Genomic DNA, 17,853 nt, shown 5'->3' on the forward strand with positions numbered 1-17,853 from the left:
CCTTTAATGTGAAGAAGAAGGTGTGTGAGGGGCTGTGGGCGAGGAGGGGCGCAGAGGGCAGGCAGATTCTTTTGGTGGACTTCATTGGGGGTCTTGGGAAAGAAAGTACAGGTGAACGGCCTGAGGACTCCAGGGAAAGCCTCCACTTCCTCACCCCTTCCCCACCGAGTCCACCCTGGGATGCCCCCGTCCCTTGGGGTGCAGCACCTCCCTCCCTACACTGTTGTCCCTTTGGTCCCACTTACACAAATACAGCTGTCCCCGAGAAAGGCAGGGCATTCATCCTGAGTCCCCTGAGGCCTCCGGAGAGGCCCCGGGGTGCCGGGTGGGCTCGCAGGTCCGGGGAGTGGCTGCCGACCCTCTCGCTCTGGCCCCGCCCAGGTTCCACAAGCTGGAGAAGTGGCGGCGGCCCTTCTACCGGCTGCTGCAGGTGTACGAGAACGCGTCGGTGCTGCTGCCGGCCTTCTACAACGCGCGCAACACCGACGTGTCCGTCCGCGTCAAGTACGTGCTGGATGACTTCGAGTCGCCGCAGGCCGTGTACTACTTCCATCCGCAGTACCTAGTCAACGTGTCGCGCTACTGGCTCAGCCTGGGGGTGCGGGCCAAGCGCATCAGCACCGGCCTCATCCTGGCCACGGCGGCGCTCGAGCTCTGCGAGGAGGTGCACCTGTTCGGCTTCTGGGCCTTCCCCATGAACCCCTCGGGCCTCTACATCACGCACCACTACTATGACAACGTCAAGCCCCGCCCCGGCTTCCACGCCATGCCCTCCGAGATCTTCAACTTCCTGCACCTGCACAGCCGGGGCATCCTGCGCGTGCACACGGGCACCTGCAACTGCTGCTGAGGGCGGCGGCGCGGGCTGGCGGCCCCCTGGAGAGCAGAGCCCCGCTGCCCCTCTCCCGCCTGCGCCGCGCGGTGCGGGGGGCCTGGCGGTCAGGCTGTCACTACCTCGGGCGTTCAGCTTCCTGTGTGGGGGGTGTGGGCCAGGAGGCAGGGACGGGGCCCCCGGGGGGAGCCGGCTGTGTGCTAAGCGTCCCGGCCTTGGCCGGGGCCCCGTGTCCCCACCCTGCCCGCGGGTAGCATGCTGCCGAGCCACTCCTCAAGATCAGGGGCCTTGGGGGATTGCAAGGGAATAAAGCACATTTGCACTCAATTTTAGCATTCGGGAGAGCACCCACTGCAGTGGCCTTGTCGCAGCTGAAGGAAAGCCCTCCAGAACGGAAACGGGGGAGACCAGACATGTGAGCATGGTCAAGATTTAATTCAGATTTTGGCTTCCAGAGTTTTATACCGCGGCCTCAAGCCGGGAATTGCTATCTAGAATCTCGGATCTTACAGATTAACCCAGCTGCCAGAACTTCCTGTGAAGACAGAGTGGCTCAGGGAGATCCAGGGTCTTAACCATGGTCACTCCAACTGATTTGAGTCCCTTAAGTGACACCATGAGAGTTTACGCAAGCCCTGTGTCTTAGCCTCTTCGCCGCGACACTGGCAGCTGAGAGCTGTGCTCTTTCATGAGCACAGCTCGTGCACGCACAGAGTCTCAGTGCCTCCAGGTCCAATCCTGCGTGTGATCTTCCGATGAGAAGGACCAGCCATTTGCACGAAGGTTTTCAAGCCAATGGTATTGACTCAACCCATGCTTCGCAATCTGCTTCCTCTCCTGCCTCCTTATTTTCAGCTCTGTTTTAACCAGGAGTTATTTATAAGATCCCTTCCTGGTTCTGTTCCTGAATCCTGAGGAATCCTGCTACATTGTGTTCCCGCACTGAAACTGTGGGCTCCGGGCTGGAAAGCACAGAGATGGAACTGACGAGCTTTGCAGATGGAAGTGCGTCATGGCCTCCGACACCAGCATCACTGAGGGCCCCACTGTGAAGGCAGGACTTCCCACATCCCACAGCCTGGCGGCCTTCGTGCACACGGACCACAGAGCCTGTGCTTTGGGAGGTTAACTGGGCCTGGGCCGAAAGAGGTTCACATGGCATTTCACCTCTGAAGTTCATCCCCTTTCCTCCCCCCATGGTGTTTCCGCCATCAGCGTGGTCCTACCCACAAGACATCTGCCGTGACTTGCCTTAGAACCTAGCTTTGTGGACTCGTGGAATGTTAGTTCTGGAGGGACTTGAGGCCCCTTCCTCCCACTCCCCCCCTTTTTCCAGAAGCCTATTCTGCTTAGGTCTGGGGGTGGGCTTGGGAAGACAGGATGATGAATAAAGGCAGAGTCACTTTCTACTAGGGATGGAGGGTAGACGGTACACAGACACCACCCAGCCCAGCCTGCTGGGTGCCCTGAGGAGGGTGGGAAGCTTCGAGGTCTCATCAGGGAGGGGGGCCCGCCATCCGATGACCTCCTTTTACAGGCAGAGCAGCAGGCCCAGCCAGTGAGAGACAAGAGAGCGCGGGCTCAGCCCCGGGCCTCCAGGCTCCTGTCCAGGGCTCCTTCCTTAGCAAAACCACGTTGTTTGGGCTTGCGTTTCCTGTTGGTGGGCTGCTGCGGAGTGCGCTGTTCTAGATGCTGACCTTCTGCCTTCGTTCTGAGCCCTGGCCCTGACTGGGCAAGCCTCGGGCTGCTTGTCTGTAGAGCAGCGAAGCAGCTAATGAGACGACGTAGACCCTAGCGAGCCATAAGCTGGGAAACACTGTGCAAGGGCAGTGGACGACTAGGCTTTCTTGGGCTCTGCCCGTTCCTCCCAAGGAAGGTATTTCCGGGGAAGTTTCCAGTTAGCTGAGCTTTCCAGCTCCGTGTTTGTGGTCATTGAGCCCAGTTCTTGAAACCGTGGAATGTCAGGACTGCGAGACTCCTAAAGACCATTTTGTCCCATTTAAGGAAACAGGCCTACAAGGGGGAGGTGGCCTGGGTCAGATCGTGCCTGGGGCTCTACTGAATGCCTGCTGTGGACAGAGCCCCCTGGGTAACACTTCTGTTCCAGGGAGGGCGGTGGGGCGGGCAGGAGCCGTGGCCAATCAGACATCAGGGTTCCCACCACTTGAGTGCGCCACAGGTTGGCATTTGCCCCCGCAAGGCCCTCGTGGGGCGGGGTTAGAAGGCAATGCTCCACCCTGTAGAGGATTCAGGACTCACGGTCCCATTTTCTTAGGGCGAGTCTCTTCTCTCCCCACCGATCTGTTTCTTTATCTCTACAATTAGAGGCTTAGGAAAGATCTCTAGGGTCTTTACAATCTCTAATTTGTTTTTGGAGGTATTCCTGATGTACAGGTCCGAGCCACATTACTATTATAATAGCTAACATCTAGTGTGCGCTCATTGTGTCAGGCCCTGCACGGAGCACTGTCTTTGCAATTACCTCCTGAGATCACCCCAAGACCCCCTTAGGTAGGAAGGCTCCCAGGGGGCAGGTGAGAAGGAGGCTCAGAGTGATTTAGTGACTTGCCCATGGTCAGGCACCCAACGGAGGAAACTGGACCCAGGTTTGTGGAACCTCAAAGCCTATGCTCTGGACCTCCATCTTAGCCGCTTCTCAGCCAGTGTCACCGGGGCTGGAACAAGAGGGATCCTGGAGAAGGTGCCACTGCAGGGCGGTACTGGGCCCTGCTCCAGGGACAAATGCTCTGGGAGGCTGTCGTGAGTCCAGGAGGCAGTCTCTGCTTGGAGGTGTCCCCTGCCACCATGTGCCGTGGCAGCGCTCACCCCCCACACCCCCACAGCCCCGTGGTAGAATGGGTGCCATTCTGGCGCTGGAGGGAGTTGAGGTCATCTCTACATCTTGCAGATGAGAGCTGCCCCAAAAGAGTGCATGGTACGTGACAGCATGTTGAGTGACTTGCCCAAGGCCCCATGGCCCCCCGGTGCCTCCATTGGGACTCACCCAGTCTCCTGACTTCCAGGCCATGCTGGTTCTCCAGCAGTTGGTGTTTGTGGGAGAAACGTTGTTTCCAAAGGCTCACTGTTTCCTGGGCATTGACTCAGGAAGCCCCCACCGTGTTCCCCGCAGCCCCGACACCATCCCACGGTGCAGCGCAGACTCCCAGTTCAATTCTTATTTAAGGGAAATCGATTCCCCACAAATAAAACAACCCTCCTGTCTTCCTTTGTGCTAAACCCACTGCTCCAGGGTTGAAAGGCAGCAAAAACAAGTTAATGACTCAGTGCTTAGCCAAGCAGAACGGAAGGTGGCTCAAGGTCAGACGCAGCCTTGGAGACTCAGCAGTGCCGCGAGTCAGCTCCGTCCGCTCATCACCTGGTGCTGCGGAGAGCAGAGTGCCTCAGGGCCCCCCCACTCTGCGGAGTGGGGGGGGGGCGCACTTCCACCAGTGGAGGGAAGGCGCAGGTCTGGCCTCAGCCGGGCCTTCAACAAGGAATTATTGAGCACTCGCTTTAGGCGGGGGCGTTGTGCTCGGTGCCGGGGATCAACGATCACGTCTTAGCCCCTGCCCTCCCGGGGCGCGTCCAGAAGCTGCACCGAGAGCCCACATGCCACACGGGAGCTGTGCTGGGAGTTGGCAAGTCTGGGCTCGGGGACAGTTGTCAGGGGAAGAGGACAGGGCATGCCAGTGTTCTTGCCTCCCAGCAGGGGCTGCTTCTCTGGCCTCATCCCTGACATTCATGTGACAGGTGACAGGGATGGCTTCGCCTTCCTTTCGAGTCCTCCCCTCCTTCGTTTCCTATGCAACCACCCTCCCCTGACGTCCTCCTATCTCTGAATGTTCCTTCTCAGGCCCCTTTGTTGATTCACCTTCCGTGAGGCTTCCTCAGGGCTTGCTTCTCGCAGCAGGAGCGCTCCTGCAGAAATCTCATCTCTACGCAGCCCGGCCGTCCTGTCCCTGTGTCTCAGCCCCCTTACCCGCAGGCGGGTTCTCCCTCCGAGCGTCAGTCAGCACGCTCACCGTGGCCTCCTGACCGTCTCTACCCACCCTGCACCTCCAACCTCATCATGTCCTAACGGGCATAGTTGAAAGGACAACCTGGCTTCAAGGCTGCCTCTTACCACGTGCTAGCTGGGTGGCCTTGAGGGGGCTGCCGAAGTCCCTGGAGGCTCTGATTCTTTATCTGAGGAGCGAGGCCGGGACACCTCTCCGGCTGTGGCGAGGGTTAAGTGAAATAGGGGTGCACAATGCCTAACACGGAGCCCGGCACAGACTAGACACTCAGCCAGTGCAGCTTCCCTTGCTTGGTGAATGGCTCTCCTGCTCTCCCCCCAGAAACCTGGGTCACCCTGGGGTCTTCCTTCTCTTTCACCTTTGACGTCAGCACAACTGCTGGAGAACCGCACCCCGCGATGCCTGCCGTTCAGTGGTTGCCGCCAGGTGAGGGGTCTGGCTTGAAATTCAGACCAGGGTCTTGGGTGAGAAAAGAGTGAAAGTAAAAATCTGGCACACAACCCAACTTCTGCACTTTCTATAAATATGAATATAAAATATAACCCACTATTACACTAGCAACAAAAAATAATTGGGAATCTAAAACATTTATGAAATCTCTTTTGGCCTTGACACAATCAGATTTCTTTGTCTTTCTATTTTTGATTGTGATAAAAAACACAAGACATAAAATTTACCATTTTAGCCATTTTTAAGTGTACAGTTCAGTAGTGTTAAGTACATTCACGTTGTTGTGCGACCGATCTCCAGAATACTTTTCATGTCGCAGAACAAACTCCATACCCACCAGAGGACGACTCCTACTACCCCTCCCCCAGCCTCTGGCAGCCACCGCTCTGCTTTCTATCTCTCTGAATTTGGCTATTCTAGGTGCTTTGTATAAGTGGAATCATACGGCATCTGTCCTTTTGTGCTGGTTTATTTCATACAGAATCATTTAGGTAGGTACAGGCTGTTCTCAAATGTCATTAACTGTTTTAAGTGTTTCTGTAATAGAATTCTGATTTTCCTTTTTGTCTGGAGCAGTTGTCCTGGTCCAGTCTGTCTGTCCCCGGCTTCTTGATCTGTCCCCGGCTTCTGATAATCTTGGCACCTTTGCTGCGGCTCAGAGCGGACCTGGTCTGCTCTGCGGGCTGGGCTCGGCTGTCCTGGCCAGACAGTGTCCTGAGACACAGCAGCTCTGCCCATCATTTTGAAGTCTTTAGATATTTTCCCCTGCCTAGACTCTTCTGTGAACACCCTCCCCCCCCTTTTTTTTTCATTTCAAAAAATGAGGGAGAGGAAGAGCAAGAGAGAAATCTACACTTCAGTCAGTCATTTAGCTCTTGGCACAAAAGCCAGAAATCAGTGACTGTCTTTCTTTCCATTCGGGGGATGGTTCCCTTGGCAACTAAGTAACTCATTTCCTTCAACAAAATGTCTTGCTCAGCTTTGGGGTAAAAGTTTTATTTTCTCTGGTATTGTGGTTCTCAGCCTTGTGTGCACATTAGAATCAACGGGGGATCTTTATAAAACAACACCCCCCCCCACCCCGCCCGCCCCGCCACGTCCTCACCCTCCCGGAGAATTGATTCAGTTGGCTTAGGGATAGGGCCTCCTATCTTTATTTTTTTAAAAATCTTCTGTGATTCAGGGGCACAGTGGTTAAGATTCATGGCCCTAAGGCAGAGGGGCTCCACCTGGCTGCTCCGGAGTCACCTAAGAAGCTTTGAGAAATACCCCTGCCTGGGCCCCGCCCGCCCGCAGAGGCTCTGATCCAGTTGTTCGGAGGTAGGACCAAGGTACTAGCCTTTCAGACTCTCCTGATGATTCTATACGCGGCGGGGTTGGGAACCACTGTTATACAGCCGCGGTTCTTCAACCTGAACCCCGTCAGCGTCCGAATCACCTGGAGAGCTCGGGGGCTCCTGGGCCCCACCCTGGGGTCTCTGATTTGGGGAGCTGGTGTGGGGCCTTTCTTAGCCAAGCTCCCAAGCGGTGGTGATGCTGGTCCCCGGCCACTTGGTCTAGAGGATCTTCGAACTAGCTTGACCCTGTTCTCCTGCACTTTTTCCCCTGTTGGGGGGTGGGAAAAGCTGATTCAAGCCTGAGGCTTCTTAAAGGTACCAAATAGCTTTTCTTTTTCTGAACATTTTAAACATTGGAATAAACATTGAGAAATATTTTTGAAGCAAAGGTACACAGATTTCTTCTCCCGGGTTAGGAGGCTCAGAGTGTGCCTGAATTGAGAATTTATTTGTGCCTGGGAATAGGATACATTTGTGATCAGAGCTAAGGGGCTGGTGTCTCTGGAGGGGGGGACCACCAGCCTGTGACCAGGTGAAGGTCATTTTATGACTGGTGCTAGAAAGTGGGTAGGATCCGTGCGCCACACTGCACTCCCAGCGCAGAGAGTTCCTGGGCCCTGGGCAGGGAAGATGAGGCAGTGATCTGTCCCCGCCCCCACAGCAACCATGGAAAACAAGCAGGAAGGTAGTGAGGAGAAGACTTCCTACAGAAATGGCCTGTGTGACCCAGGGACTAGGAGTCCTCCCCATTGCATCACACTCTTCTTCCTTCGCCACCTTCCCTTGGAAAAGGCTCCCGTTGAAACCAGCTATTTAGTATCTGGAGCCTGCCTCCATCTCCCCTCCCTCCAGCGGGAGGCAAGAACCCTGCCCCTTCCCTCTGCAGACCCCCCCCCCCACGGCGTTTTCCCCGGGAGGACTTTATCTGCCCAGCAGCTCAGAATCCCGCATTCAGCCGCAAAGTTTACAAGACCCCCTGAACACCTTGAAGACTTGTTAAGGAAGAATATGGTTACCAGCTTACAGAAACATGGTCAAAGCACACCTCCCTCCCCAGGACCACTTACCCAAGCAAGCTCACTCAGCCCTCAGGTCGCTGGGGACTCAGATGAAGGAAAATTAATTTTGAGCCCCTGAAACAGATGAAATAGCTCTGTACTGAAGACCAAACATCTTGCTAACAGCAGATCCCTCATGGCGTTCACTTTAATTTTAAATTCAATTCTAGGGAACTTGATTCTGGTTTCTCATAACAAAGTGAACGAAGAGAATGACAACAGGGGCTGGATCCAGCAAGAAGTGGCAGCTAATAGCCTCACAGTAATGGCATTAAAAAGACCAAAACTCTACATTTCAGAAAACACCATGTGATCTGAAGCCATTTAGCAGAAGGGCAAACGTGTTGTCACAACCAGAGGGCAACGCAGCATTTTCCGATCTCACCCTGCGATGTCCGCAACCACACAGGCACGGAAACAAACCGCGTTCAGTATACTGTGTTTCAGAAGGGCGGAGGAGCCGCTGATGCATTTTGGAATTATGTCCATCCCCAAACACTTAAAACAGCATTGTAGAGATCTTGGTGCTTAAAAGGTCAGCCCTCGGTTATCTTGAAGTTTAGGTAGTTGCAATAGTTCATTATCTGATAACGTGGGATACACGAGGTGGGCAACGTCACTCCTTTGGACTCACGTGTTCCCTCTGACACTTGCTACCCCTTCCCCCAAGAAAAAAAGGCGAGGAGAAGGGGGGGATGCACCCCTCCCCCTCCCCTCCCCCTTGAAGGGAACTGCAGCGTGGTGGATGGGGAAGGGGGCAGGGAATTCTCTTTCTGCATCTCTGCCACTCGAGGTGGCTTTGTTGCACTGGGACCAGGGCAGGCTCTGTGGTGACCTGGGCCTGAATTCATCTGTGAATTTAAGAATATGACTCCCCCCTCTCCCCCCGCAGGCTCCCCTACCCTCATCCTGCCCACATTTCTACTTTCCAAACACTTTCATCATCGATTTCCCACCAGGACTGGCTGGGTTCCTATGAGAAGGCTGGGACAGTTAGGGACGTCCCTACCTGACTGAGGCCCAGAGAGATGATGGTGGCATGCCCCAGCTCACATGGGACTGGCCGGGGGTTCTGGTGTTGGGTGCCCAAGCTTCCTGAGCCATGGGAGGGGCCCCTGCTCTAGCCTCTGGGGCTTTTCTGCTCTCTTCCCTCTGAGGTGCTCAGGCTGATTGGCGTCTGGTCCAGGCTTGGCCTTCGCCCCTGGCCTCATGCCCTGCCCAGCTCTGGGGAGGGCCCTCTTCGGTATTCATTCCTCTCTACGTCCTGCGCTCACGGTACCTAGAGCCAGAACGCTCGGTACCCGGGGGGCTGGGAGTGAAGGCAGTTGACCTTGGCAGACAGTCACCCAAGGCCACAAGCCTGAGCAAAGTGGGCTTGTGGAGGGAGGTGGCGTCAGAACCGGTGTGCAGCCCCCTATCGCTGTGGCTGTTTGGGAGGAGGCTGGGGGTCCCAAGCGACAGATCCTGCCAGCCCAACCAGGAGCCAGCTCAACTGTGCCCTTCCTTCTTCAGCAGGACCCTTGACTCACGGCAGCTGCCTTCTGAGCATGTCCTTCTGCCCCAGGTTGCTTTGGGGGACAGCTGATCCTCCCCGGGGCTCCCACATTGTGCACAAATGTTTTAGGGATGCGACAGGGTCTTTTTGGTGGCCTGCAAAAATTTCCTTTCTGGACCCAACTGCCCTCCCTTCAGAAAGCCATAACTCTTCTTCAAAGCTGTATTGTTTGAACTGAAATATATGCATATATATTATTTCTTTTTTTTAACCACACTTTAACTCAATGAGCAGACGCTGGTTTGTTGAGTGTTACAGTTTGGAGTCAGTCCCCTGTCACCTTGCTCCCCAGATGAAGCCAGGACAGACAATGGGGTCCACAGAGGAGCAATGGGAACCTTTTGCCTGGCAGCCGTGTGCTCCCGCGTGCTCCTGGGTGTTCCCTGCCCCGCAGCCGTGTGCTCCCGGGTGCTCCCTGCCCCGCAGCTGTGTGCGGCTTCAGCCTGGCTCCATGTCGGTTTACAGAAAGCCCTGCCTCGGGGCGCCTGTGAAGGCAGAGGAGTTTGTCCCCGAGGGGTTGGTGGCACTGACTCAACCCCGAGTGGCCTATTGCATGTGAAGACCTAAAGTGGCCATGCAGCCATGACCTCCGTGTGCGCCTGGGCCCCGAGCCTCTCTCGCTGTCCCCTCTCAGGAGCTGGCTCACACTGCACTGTGCTCCATAGAGCCTTTCCCACTGCAGAAGAAAAAAAGGAGACCAGGTGTCATTTGCTGGGACGTGGACACACTCCATCAGAGTGGAACTGGACTGTTGCTGAAAACCATCCGCTCCAGCTCTCCGGGCTCGCTCCCTCTGCTGCCCTGATCACCCAGCAGAGAAACGTCCTGTGCCATCAGAGGAGCCGCGGGAGTGGGGGCTGCAGCTCTTCCCTTCTCTTCATGCAGCCCGTGCTCAGGAGCGGGGTCCGCACGCACCCCCGCAGCCCGGTGCCAGCAGCACGTGGCTGTCCCTGAGGGATTCGGGAGTGCTGACTGATCTCTCCCCAGTGTGTAATCAGGGTACTTTCTATCTGTCACTGTGCTTGAAAGGCCCCCCGTTTCCACCCAATAAAGCCAGTCAGACGGTTCGTCTAGCAAAGGCTCTTTGGCTGTGGCCGTGTGTGTGTTTGGGGATCGGGCTCACGCGGCACAGCCCCACGGGAGGAGGCTGCAGGGACTTGCGAGGGACTCCTGCCACCCTGGGCGCATGTTGGGGGGGGCTTGGTCTCCTCGTGAGACCTGCCCTTGTCCGAGCAGGGGAGCAGGTGGGCTCCCAGGAAGGCCTCAGAGACCAGATCCAGGCCAAGCCAGGTGCGGTGCTGATGCGACACTCTACAGGACACAGGAGGACACGGAGAGGGGACCGCGGGCTGGTGTCCGGGAGAGGCCGGGAGGGCTGGAGGGCTGCCTGAGCAGGTGGCGCCTCAGCTGTGCTCAGACCTGGAAGCTATGCAGACCTACCTCTCGCGAAGCAAGGTCACTGTCAAGGTCTAGAGTCACAGCAAAAGGCATCTGAGCTCTAATTACCTTCTTATAAATTTTAAAAAGTTCTTTCCATGCCAATCTCCATGAGTATGTTTAAAATAGGATTATATATATATATGTATATTTACATATATAAACATATATACAATTTTTAAAATTCACGCATAGACAGCCTAACTGGGGCTAGCCTGTAGAAAAGACTCCCCACATCTCATCTTGAGAAGTCCAAAGCCTTCCCGTGCTTTCCCATCGGAGAAGACAATGCGCCAACTCCCAGAGGCTGGCATTTTCACGGTCTCTCTGCCTTCAGACCCCTGCTGCTCAGCGTGTTTTGGTTTTATGTCCCTTAACCACCTGGATACTAGATGCAGACCGTTCCTTCATATCAATGATCGGATCATGAATTCCAGAGTGATGCAGGAGGGGAGGGGAAAGGGTTGGAAACCACTTCCAAATATACAACCTCAAACGGAATGTTTGGCATCCCCAGGCTGACATGTCCTTAGCCAGCCCAAGCCAGGGCCAGCCTCCCGGTGTGGACACTCCAGGCCGCCCTAGCCTCAGCCTGCCTCTCTGGCCCCTCCTCTTCCTGACCCTTCTGTGGCTCCCGTCCCCAGCTCCCCAACTCCCTCCAGCGGAGAACATATCTCTGTGCACTTGGTCTCCTACTGATCCTGGACCTCAGCTCACCTTTTACCTTCTTCTAGCAAGAATGGATGGGTGCCAGCAAGATGTTTAAATGTTTCTTATTACAATTGTAAAATACCAAACACTCAAGCAAGCAATGTATTCTGGACACTGGATTTTGGGCTCTGTATTCTAGTCTTTCATCGTAAGAAACAAATCTGGGGGTCAGGAAAGCAGGAGTTCGATATATATTTTTGAATGAATGAATGTATGTTTCAGTAAGCTGGGGGATGGAAGTTGAATGTAGTTTATTTGTTTATTTAATAAACACTTATCAGAGGCTCACGATCTGATTTGTTTTTAGGTAAAACCCCTCGGTTGGCTCTGAGCAGAGCAGAATCAGAGGGGGCAGAAGTGGTTGAAGGCAAGGTTTTCTAACACCCCGGGGAGGCTGCAATGGCTGTGGGAACTAACATTCCCGTGAAACAGGAAAACCACCAGCCCACAACACTGCATCACCCGCCCTGCTTCCAGAATAGGAGGTGGTTCATTTCGAGATGGCAGACTAGCTGGTTATCTTGGGTGAGAAATCGGGGACACACGGTGGTGGTGGGGAGCCACAGCTGGGGACCAGAGCCTCCAGGACACACACTCACATTGTTCGTACTTACATGTGCTCTCTACACCCCACTCGCCCCAACACACACACTTGTAACTGGCTCCTTCCTTAAACATGTCTTCAGGGCCACCTTCATACTCTAGGAGGCACTGGGGAGCCCATGACTTCCTTGAAAGGGAGCGCAGGCTGGTGGAAGGGAGAGGGGTGGGTACATTGAATTACTGGTCCCCATTCTTCAGCCCTTGCTGTGTCCATTCCTTTTGCTATGAAATTTTACAGCCCTTGCCTCTGGACTCAGCCACGTGTGTCGCTGTGCACAGCCGAATGATGTTCACAGATTGGATGCAAGTGGAGGGCCTAAGTGTGCTGGTGGCCTCAGAGTCACCCCCTTGTCTTTCCACCATGGCCACGGGAAGAGCCCAGAGTGAACCCCCCCACACTGAGCTTCCCCGGCCAAGTCCAGCCAGTCCTGTAGCTTGACGCAGAGCTGTGAGCTGAGCCCAGGGTAAGCGAGTCACCCTGGCCAAGCTCCGGACACGTGAGAAACAAGGCCTACGCCACAGAGCGTTTTGTGGTTGCTCGTTACGTAGCAATAGCTGGATGATACAGCAATGCCCTTCTCCAGCTCTCATCAGTGAGCTCAGGCTTGCAGAAGGAAAGCACCAGGGATGTCTATAGTTTAACTACAATGTCAGCTCCCCTAAGGGGAAGGTTGGGTCTGATTATAGAGGGCCTCCAATGTCAGCTAGAGGTGCTAGAATTTGTGTCAGGCACATTTGTGATTCTCTTGGCAACCTAGCCTCTGAGCGCCCTTTGTAAGTTTGACGAGAGGACAGCTCCCAATGGAAGAGTTGACAATGCCCAATACTAATTTCCCAGCCTCCTTGGCAGGAAGGTGTAGGCACAAGACTTAGGCTCAGCCAATCAGGTGCGCAAGCCCCAGACTCGGAACTGGCAGAAGGCGGCGGAGGCTCTTCTGGCCGAGGGGAGGCACCAGGGGGCTGCAGCAGAAGCCAGTGCGGAAGCTTGGTGCACATCGCATGCCCAGACCCAGTCCTGGGGGCACTACGGGCTTTCCCAGATCCGTAAAATTCCAGGCCTCCTTTCTAGGGTGCAGCCCCTAAGGCTTCTTGGAAATTCTGAGATCCCCTTCCCCCAACACTAACTTTTCAAACAATAATTTTTCTCTTAAACTGGCCAGTTTCATTTCCGTTGCTTGCAGTCCAGAATCTTGGCCAACAAAGTTTGTTTGCACGGACGCGTAAGGGAAGGCTTTTGAACTGGGAAGTGACAGGACCAAAGGCAAGCTCTAGGAGAACCCATCCAGCAGCAGAAGGATGCATGCGAAGGGCAACGAGGCCGGGGCAATGAGATCATTTTGTGTGTATGTGTATGCGCTTGTGAGCATATGCAAATGGCCTATGGGATAAACAGCCCCTTCCCTGTAATCAGAGGTTTGGCATTCCTATAATTACCATGTCTGCTCTTTGTGTTTTTATCGGTTTGCAAGAAACTGACGGGAATCCAAGTATCAGTTTTATCAATTAGGGTCCATAACTACCCTGCACAGTTTAGACTGGAGGTTGCTAAGCATGGATGGAGGATGTGGGCATGGACCGTGGCCCTGCCTGGGATCAGAGAGGGGGTGCCCTGAGCACCCTTTCCCCAGCCAACCCCCGCAGGGCCCTAACACCACAAAGCTGGGGATGAGTTCAGGTGAGTGGACAGGCTGCACCGGGGGCCTTATGCAGACAAGCTCTCACCTTGACGTGAAAAACCAGCAGGTGGGACAGGGGGGTAAGAGAGAGAGGGTGGAGCCCTGGGGCAAAGCATTGCCTTCTCAGGCCGCCTTGTTGTCAATCTGTGCCCCCATGCCCGGCCCTGCAACCACTGGTCTGGCTTTACATCTTCCAGAAGGTCACATAACTGTCATCAGACAGAAGGCAGTTTATTCTGACTGGTTCCTTTCACTTGGCTTAATGCTTTCGAGATTCGTCCATGGTGTAGCAGGTGTCACGGCTTCTCCCTTTCTCTGGCTGAGTAGTATTGGCCAGTTGATGGGCATCCGAGTTGTTTCTGGGGTTTGGCTCTCATGAATAAGGCTTGTAGGAATGTTCACAGGCAGCTTTTGTGTGGACGTGTATTTTCATCTCTTTTAGGTAAACACCCAGGAGTGGAATTTCTGGGTTGTGTGGGAAGTGTCTGGTGAGCTTTAGAAAACAGTGTCAGCTCTTTCCCAAAGCGGCCGTACCACTTTCCACTGCCACCAGCGGTGTGAGAGTTTGAGTTGCTACGTGTACCTGTCAACATTTGGTACCATTTCGGACCCTGTTCTCTTAATCATTGTGTTTTAATGTTGTGAATTCTCTAAAAATATTGATTTCAATTTTTTGAAAAAGTCCAATAAACATTTCCTTGTCTTTTTTTTAAAGATTTTATTTATTTATTTGACAGAGAGATAGCCAGCGAGAGAGGGAACACAGCAGGGGAGTGGGAGAGGAAGAAGCAGGCTCCCAGCGGAGGAGCCCGATGTGGGACTCGATCCTGGAACGCCGGGATCACGCCCTGAGCCGAAGGCAGACGCTTGACGACTGCGCTACCCAGGCGCCCCAATATTTCCTTGTCTTTTATATGAATCGGCCTTCGTGCAAAATTAACATTTTATTTTTTTGTCTGGACGTACAGTATTTTTCGTAGTAATCCTAATAATTTCTCTGTATTTAAAGTCTCAGAATTAGCAAGAGGTCAAACCACATGCTGCCAGCAGGGGGCGTGCATCACCCACGATTGAACTTCACTTCCTCGGGACTTTGAGCGGATTCCAGGGCTGTCCCTCCGCAGAACAGGGGAGGACGGAGGTGAAGTTGATCTTTCCTGGGTCAGAGATGTCTTCCCCGCGGTGGGGACGCGGGTGGCTCCAGGTGTGAGTGCTGCTGCTGCTCAGATGGCCTGCACCTGCTGGGAGCTTTGAAAACTCCCGATGCCCAGGAGCGGCTGCTGACCCAGACCCCGAAAGTTCGGCGTCTCCAGTGATGGATTTAAAAACTCTCCAGGCGACTCCTATGTGCATCTCTGGGACAGAAGCTTGCTGAGCCCCTCCCCTTAGTTCAGGTGAACTAATCAAGGGAGTGAGTTCACCTGGGCAGGTGTAGGCCCCTCTTGCTAATTTTAGAGAGCAAATCTCCACCCTGGCGGAGGAGGGGGCTTGTTGAAACTGAAGATCCCCAAGTTTCGTCTTCAAGAGATTTTGACTCGGTAGGTCTGCGGTGGGGGTGAGGGGTCCGAAATCGGCATTTGGGGAGTTCTACTGGGCTAATCCAGGCATCCCTGGGATCCCACTTTAGGAAACACTGACCTTGACAGAGAACATCTCGGAGGGAAGAAGCTCTAGAACAGAGAGGGTGAGGCGGTGGCCAGGGTCCTGGGCTTGGGGCTTGGGGCTAAGGGCTCAGTAGCTGGGCTCAGCTCAGGGCAGCCAGGTGGTGGGACACAGAAGTGACAAGGGAGGAGTGAGTGAAACGTCTCGTGGTGGCTGCAGGCCAGCTCCCTTCTCCTTTCCAAAGCCCACCTCGCGCCAGGCGCCCCAGTCCTGGCTGACAGAAGCTTTCTTCCTCCAGGTCTGGAGATAAAACCCTTTCTGGCCCTGGCTTTTGCGGCAGAGCCTGGAGCTGGCGAGCGCTCTTCCCTGGCCCCTGGCCCACTGCGGCGGCGGCCCCAGGCTGGATGACCGGTAGTGTTCGTCCGCTGTCTGCCTGCACCGCCGTCCAGCTTCCTAGTGTATCTGCGCTACCAGATGGACCGCTGTCCAAGCCGCTGGAGCGCCCCCTGCTGTAGGTTGACAGGCGGTGCCATCCGGCCACTGGATGTCACCCGAGGCAGCACTCAGGGTCCCATCCTTCTTCCTGGGTTGGGTTGAACCCTGACTGTCTGCAGTCAGCGCCCCCAGTGGTGAGACTGCCTTTTCAGGCCCACGGAGTAGCCCAGGGCTTGCTCTACGGGGCCATCGTTCACATGGGAGGCGGTGTCCTCCTCTTTAGGCCAAATGTGCTCGGAATGGTGTCCGTTCCTTGCTTTTCCCCGTGCAGACGGTGGGCCTTGTGTTTGCGGCTGCTTCCCAAGTGTGCCGGCCGTGTGATAGGTCCTGGGAGCCTAACGGGGATCAGGGAGGCATGATCTCTGCCCCCCGCAGAACTGTGGCTGGGAGAGACAGAGGGGGAGATGGACTATCTTACAAGATAGTCCTCCCAGGAACTTGGAAGCACACAGACGATTCAGTGTATTCACCCATGGTCTCTGATGTGCTGCTGGGCTGGGCCCCACAGAGGAGGGAGGATGCATGGAGCCAGTCTTTGCCAATGGGACCCAAAGGAGGGCTTCTGGAACAATCTGAGATGATAGCAAAGCATTACCTCCTCCTCCCACCCCCCCACCCCCACCCCACATCATGCCAAATAAGAGAGAAACCCTGATTAGGAGTCACAGGCATTTAGTAAGCCCCTACTGCGTTCCAGAGGCTTCTGCTTACTGAGCCCTTTCTCCAAATGCTCAGTATGCCTTAATGGGTCATTATCCCCCTTCCACAGATGGAGAGCCAGGCCTCGTCCAAGGCCACACAGCAGTGTGGCGAGCAGTTCTAGTTCTGTCCAAAGACCTCATACTGCCAGGACAGAGAGATAAGAGTTCCAAGTAGACTGGAAATTTCTAGCATTTCAGGATTTACACAGAAATCTTACCACTCAGGTTGTAAGAAATCTTAATAAAATCTTAATTAAGTGCCTTACTAAAATCTTAACAAAACAAAATAAGCAAGAAGAGGAGTCTAGTGATCCTAAGGGAAACTTTTCTTGCTGATCAAGGGTGGAGAGGGGCCTCTGGGCCGGGGTTCTCTTGCCCCAGCTCAGAACCCCTGTGTGGGGCTGCATTGGGAGAAGTAAGGGCCAAGTGGAGTGGGCTCGGAGGGTTTGTACCATTTCATGTGAAAGTGCAGAGAGCAGCGTGGGCAAATGGAGAGTTCTTGTTAAAACAGACCCTGGCCTGTCCGGGCATGTGGGGTCACACACGATGCAGTGGGCCTCTCCAGCATCCAGGGCCCTGGCCTGGCAATGCTGGTAACTCATGCCTCGGAAAACGCTGTGCGGATTGTCCAAGTGCTGGTCGGAGCAGCGTCTCTGAAGGGCCGCAGGTCTCAAATGGCCTCTTCCAGAAGCCAGCAGTCTCAAGGAGACGGAAGCCGAGAGACGGAACGAGAAGGATCCGTTAAGAACCTTGCCTGCTTTGTAAGGTGAGCAAAGGTCATGAATAATGGAAAGAAAAGGAGGCCTCTGAGTCCTGGGAGCTCAGAGGCTCGGGGCCCTGCCCTCCATAGGGAGGCGCCAGGCCCTGGGGACATTGTTCACAGCCCTGAAATGCTGTGAGATTTGGGGGATCTCCATGGGAGAGACCCCCACCTGCCCCTGGGGTGAACTGGCAGGGCCCCAGGGGGCCCCCTTTCTGTGAAGCCAGGTGAGAAAAAGACGCCAAGGGCTTGATGTCACCTGATTCTCCATGAAGGGAGGAGAAGGGGCGGGGTAAGGAGGACAGCCTGCTCTCAGTCCCCATGAATAAGAGATGAGGCCCAAGGAGAAACCCCAGGGCAGGTGCAGGAGGAGGTGGCTGATGACCGGGGGGCAGAGAGAGGGGCCAGGGACGGGAAGGACAGAGATAGGCGCCGAGGCTCTGCTCAGTGGCCGGAGAGGACAGGGGAGCAGGAGCAGGCTGTGGACACAGGGAGCCCAAGTGTGGGCTCTGGACCACCCAGAGGCACAGGAGGTTAGGGAGAAAAGACCTCGGGGCCAAGAAAGTGCGAGGAGGTGGGCGCCGTGAGCCCGCAAGTGCCAGGCAGGGGCAGCGGGCAAA

General features: G+C 54.9%; 1 protein-coding gene across 3 annotated transcripts in view; it reads left to right on the plus strand.

The window, feature by feature from the left end:
* Positions 1 to 7,018, plus strand: part of ST8SIA5 (ST8 alpha-N-acetyl-neuraminide alpha-2,8-sialyltransferase 5) — a 56,620-nt gene extending 49,602 nt beyond the window's left edge. For all 3 annotated transcript variants that reach the window (XM_026496249.4, XM_026496250.4, XM_026496252.4), the window contains one exon: positions 382 to 7,018. In XM_026496249.4, coding sequence (XP_026352034.1) covers positions 382 to 850 — 469 coding nt within the window. In that variant the 3' untranslated portion in view covers positions 851 to 7,018. The remainder of the gene's footprint in view (positions 1 to 381) is intronic.
* The last annotated feature ends 10,835 nt before the right edge of the window (positions 7,019 to 17,853 follow it).

Source organism: Ursus arctos, unplaced genomic scaffold, assembly GCF_023065955.2.
Source record: "Ursus arctos isolate Adak ecotype North America unplaced genomic scaffold, UrsArc2.0 scaffold_17, whole genome shotgun sequence".
NCBI classification, from domain to species: Eukaryota; Metazoa; Chordata; class Mammalia; order Carnivora; family Ursidae; genus Ursus; species Ursus arctos.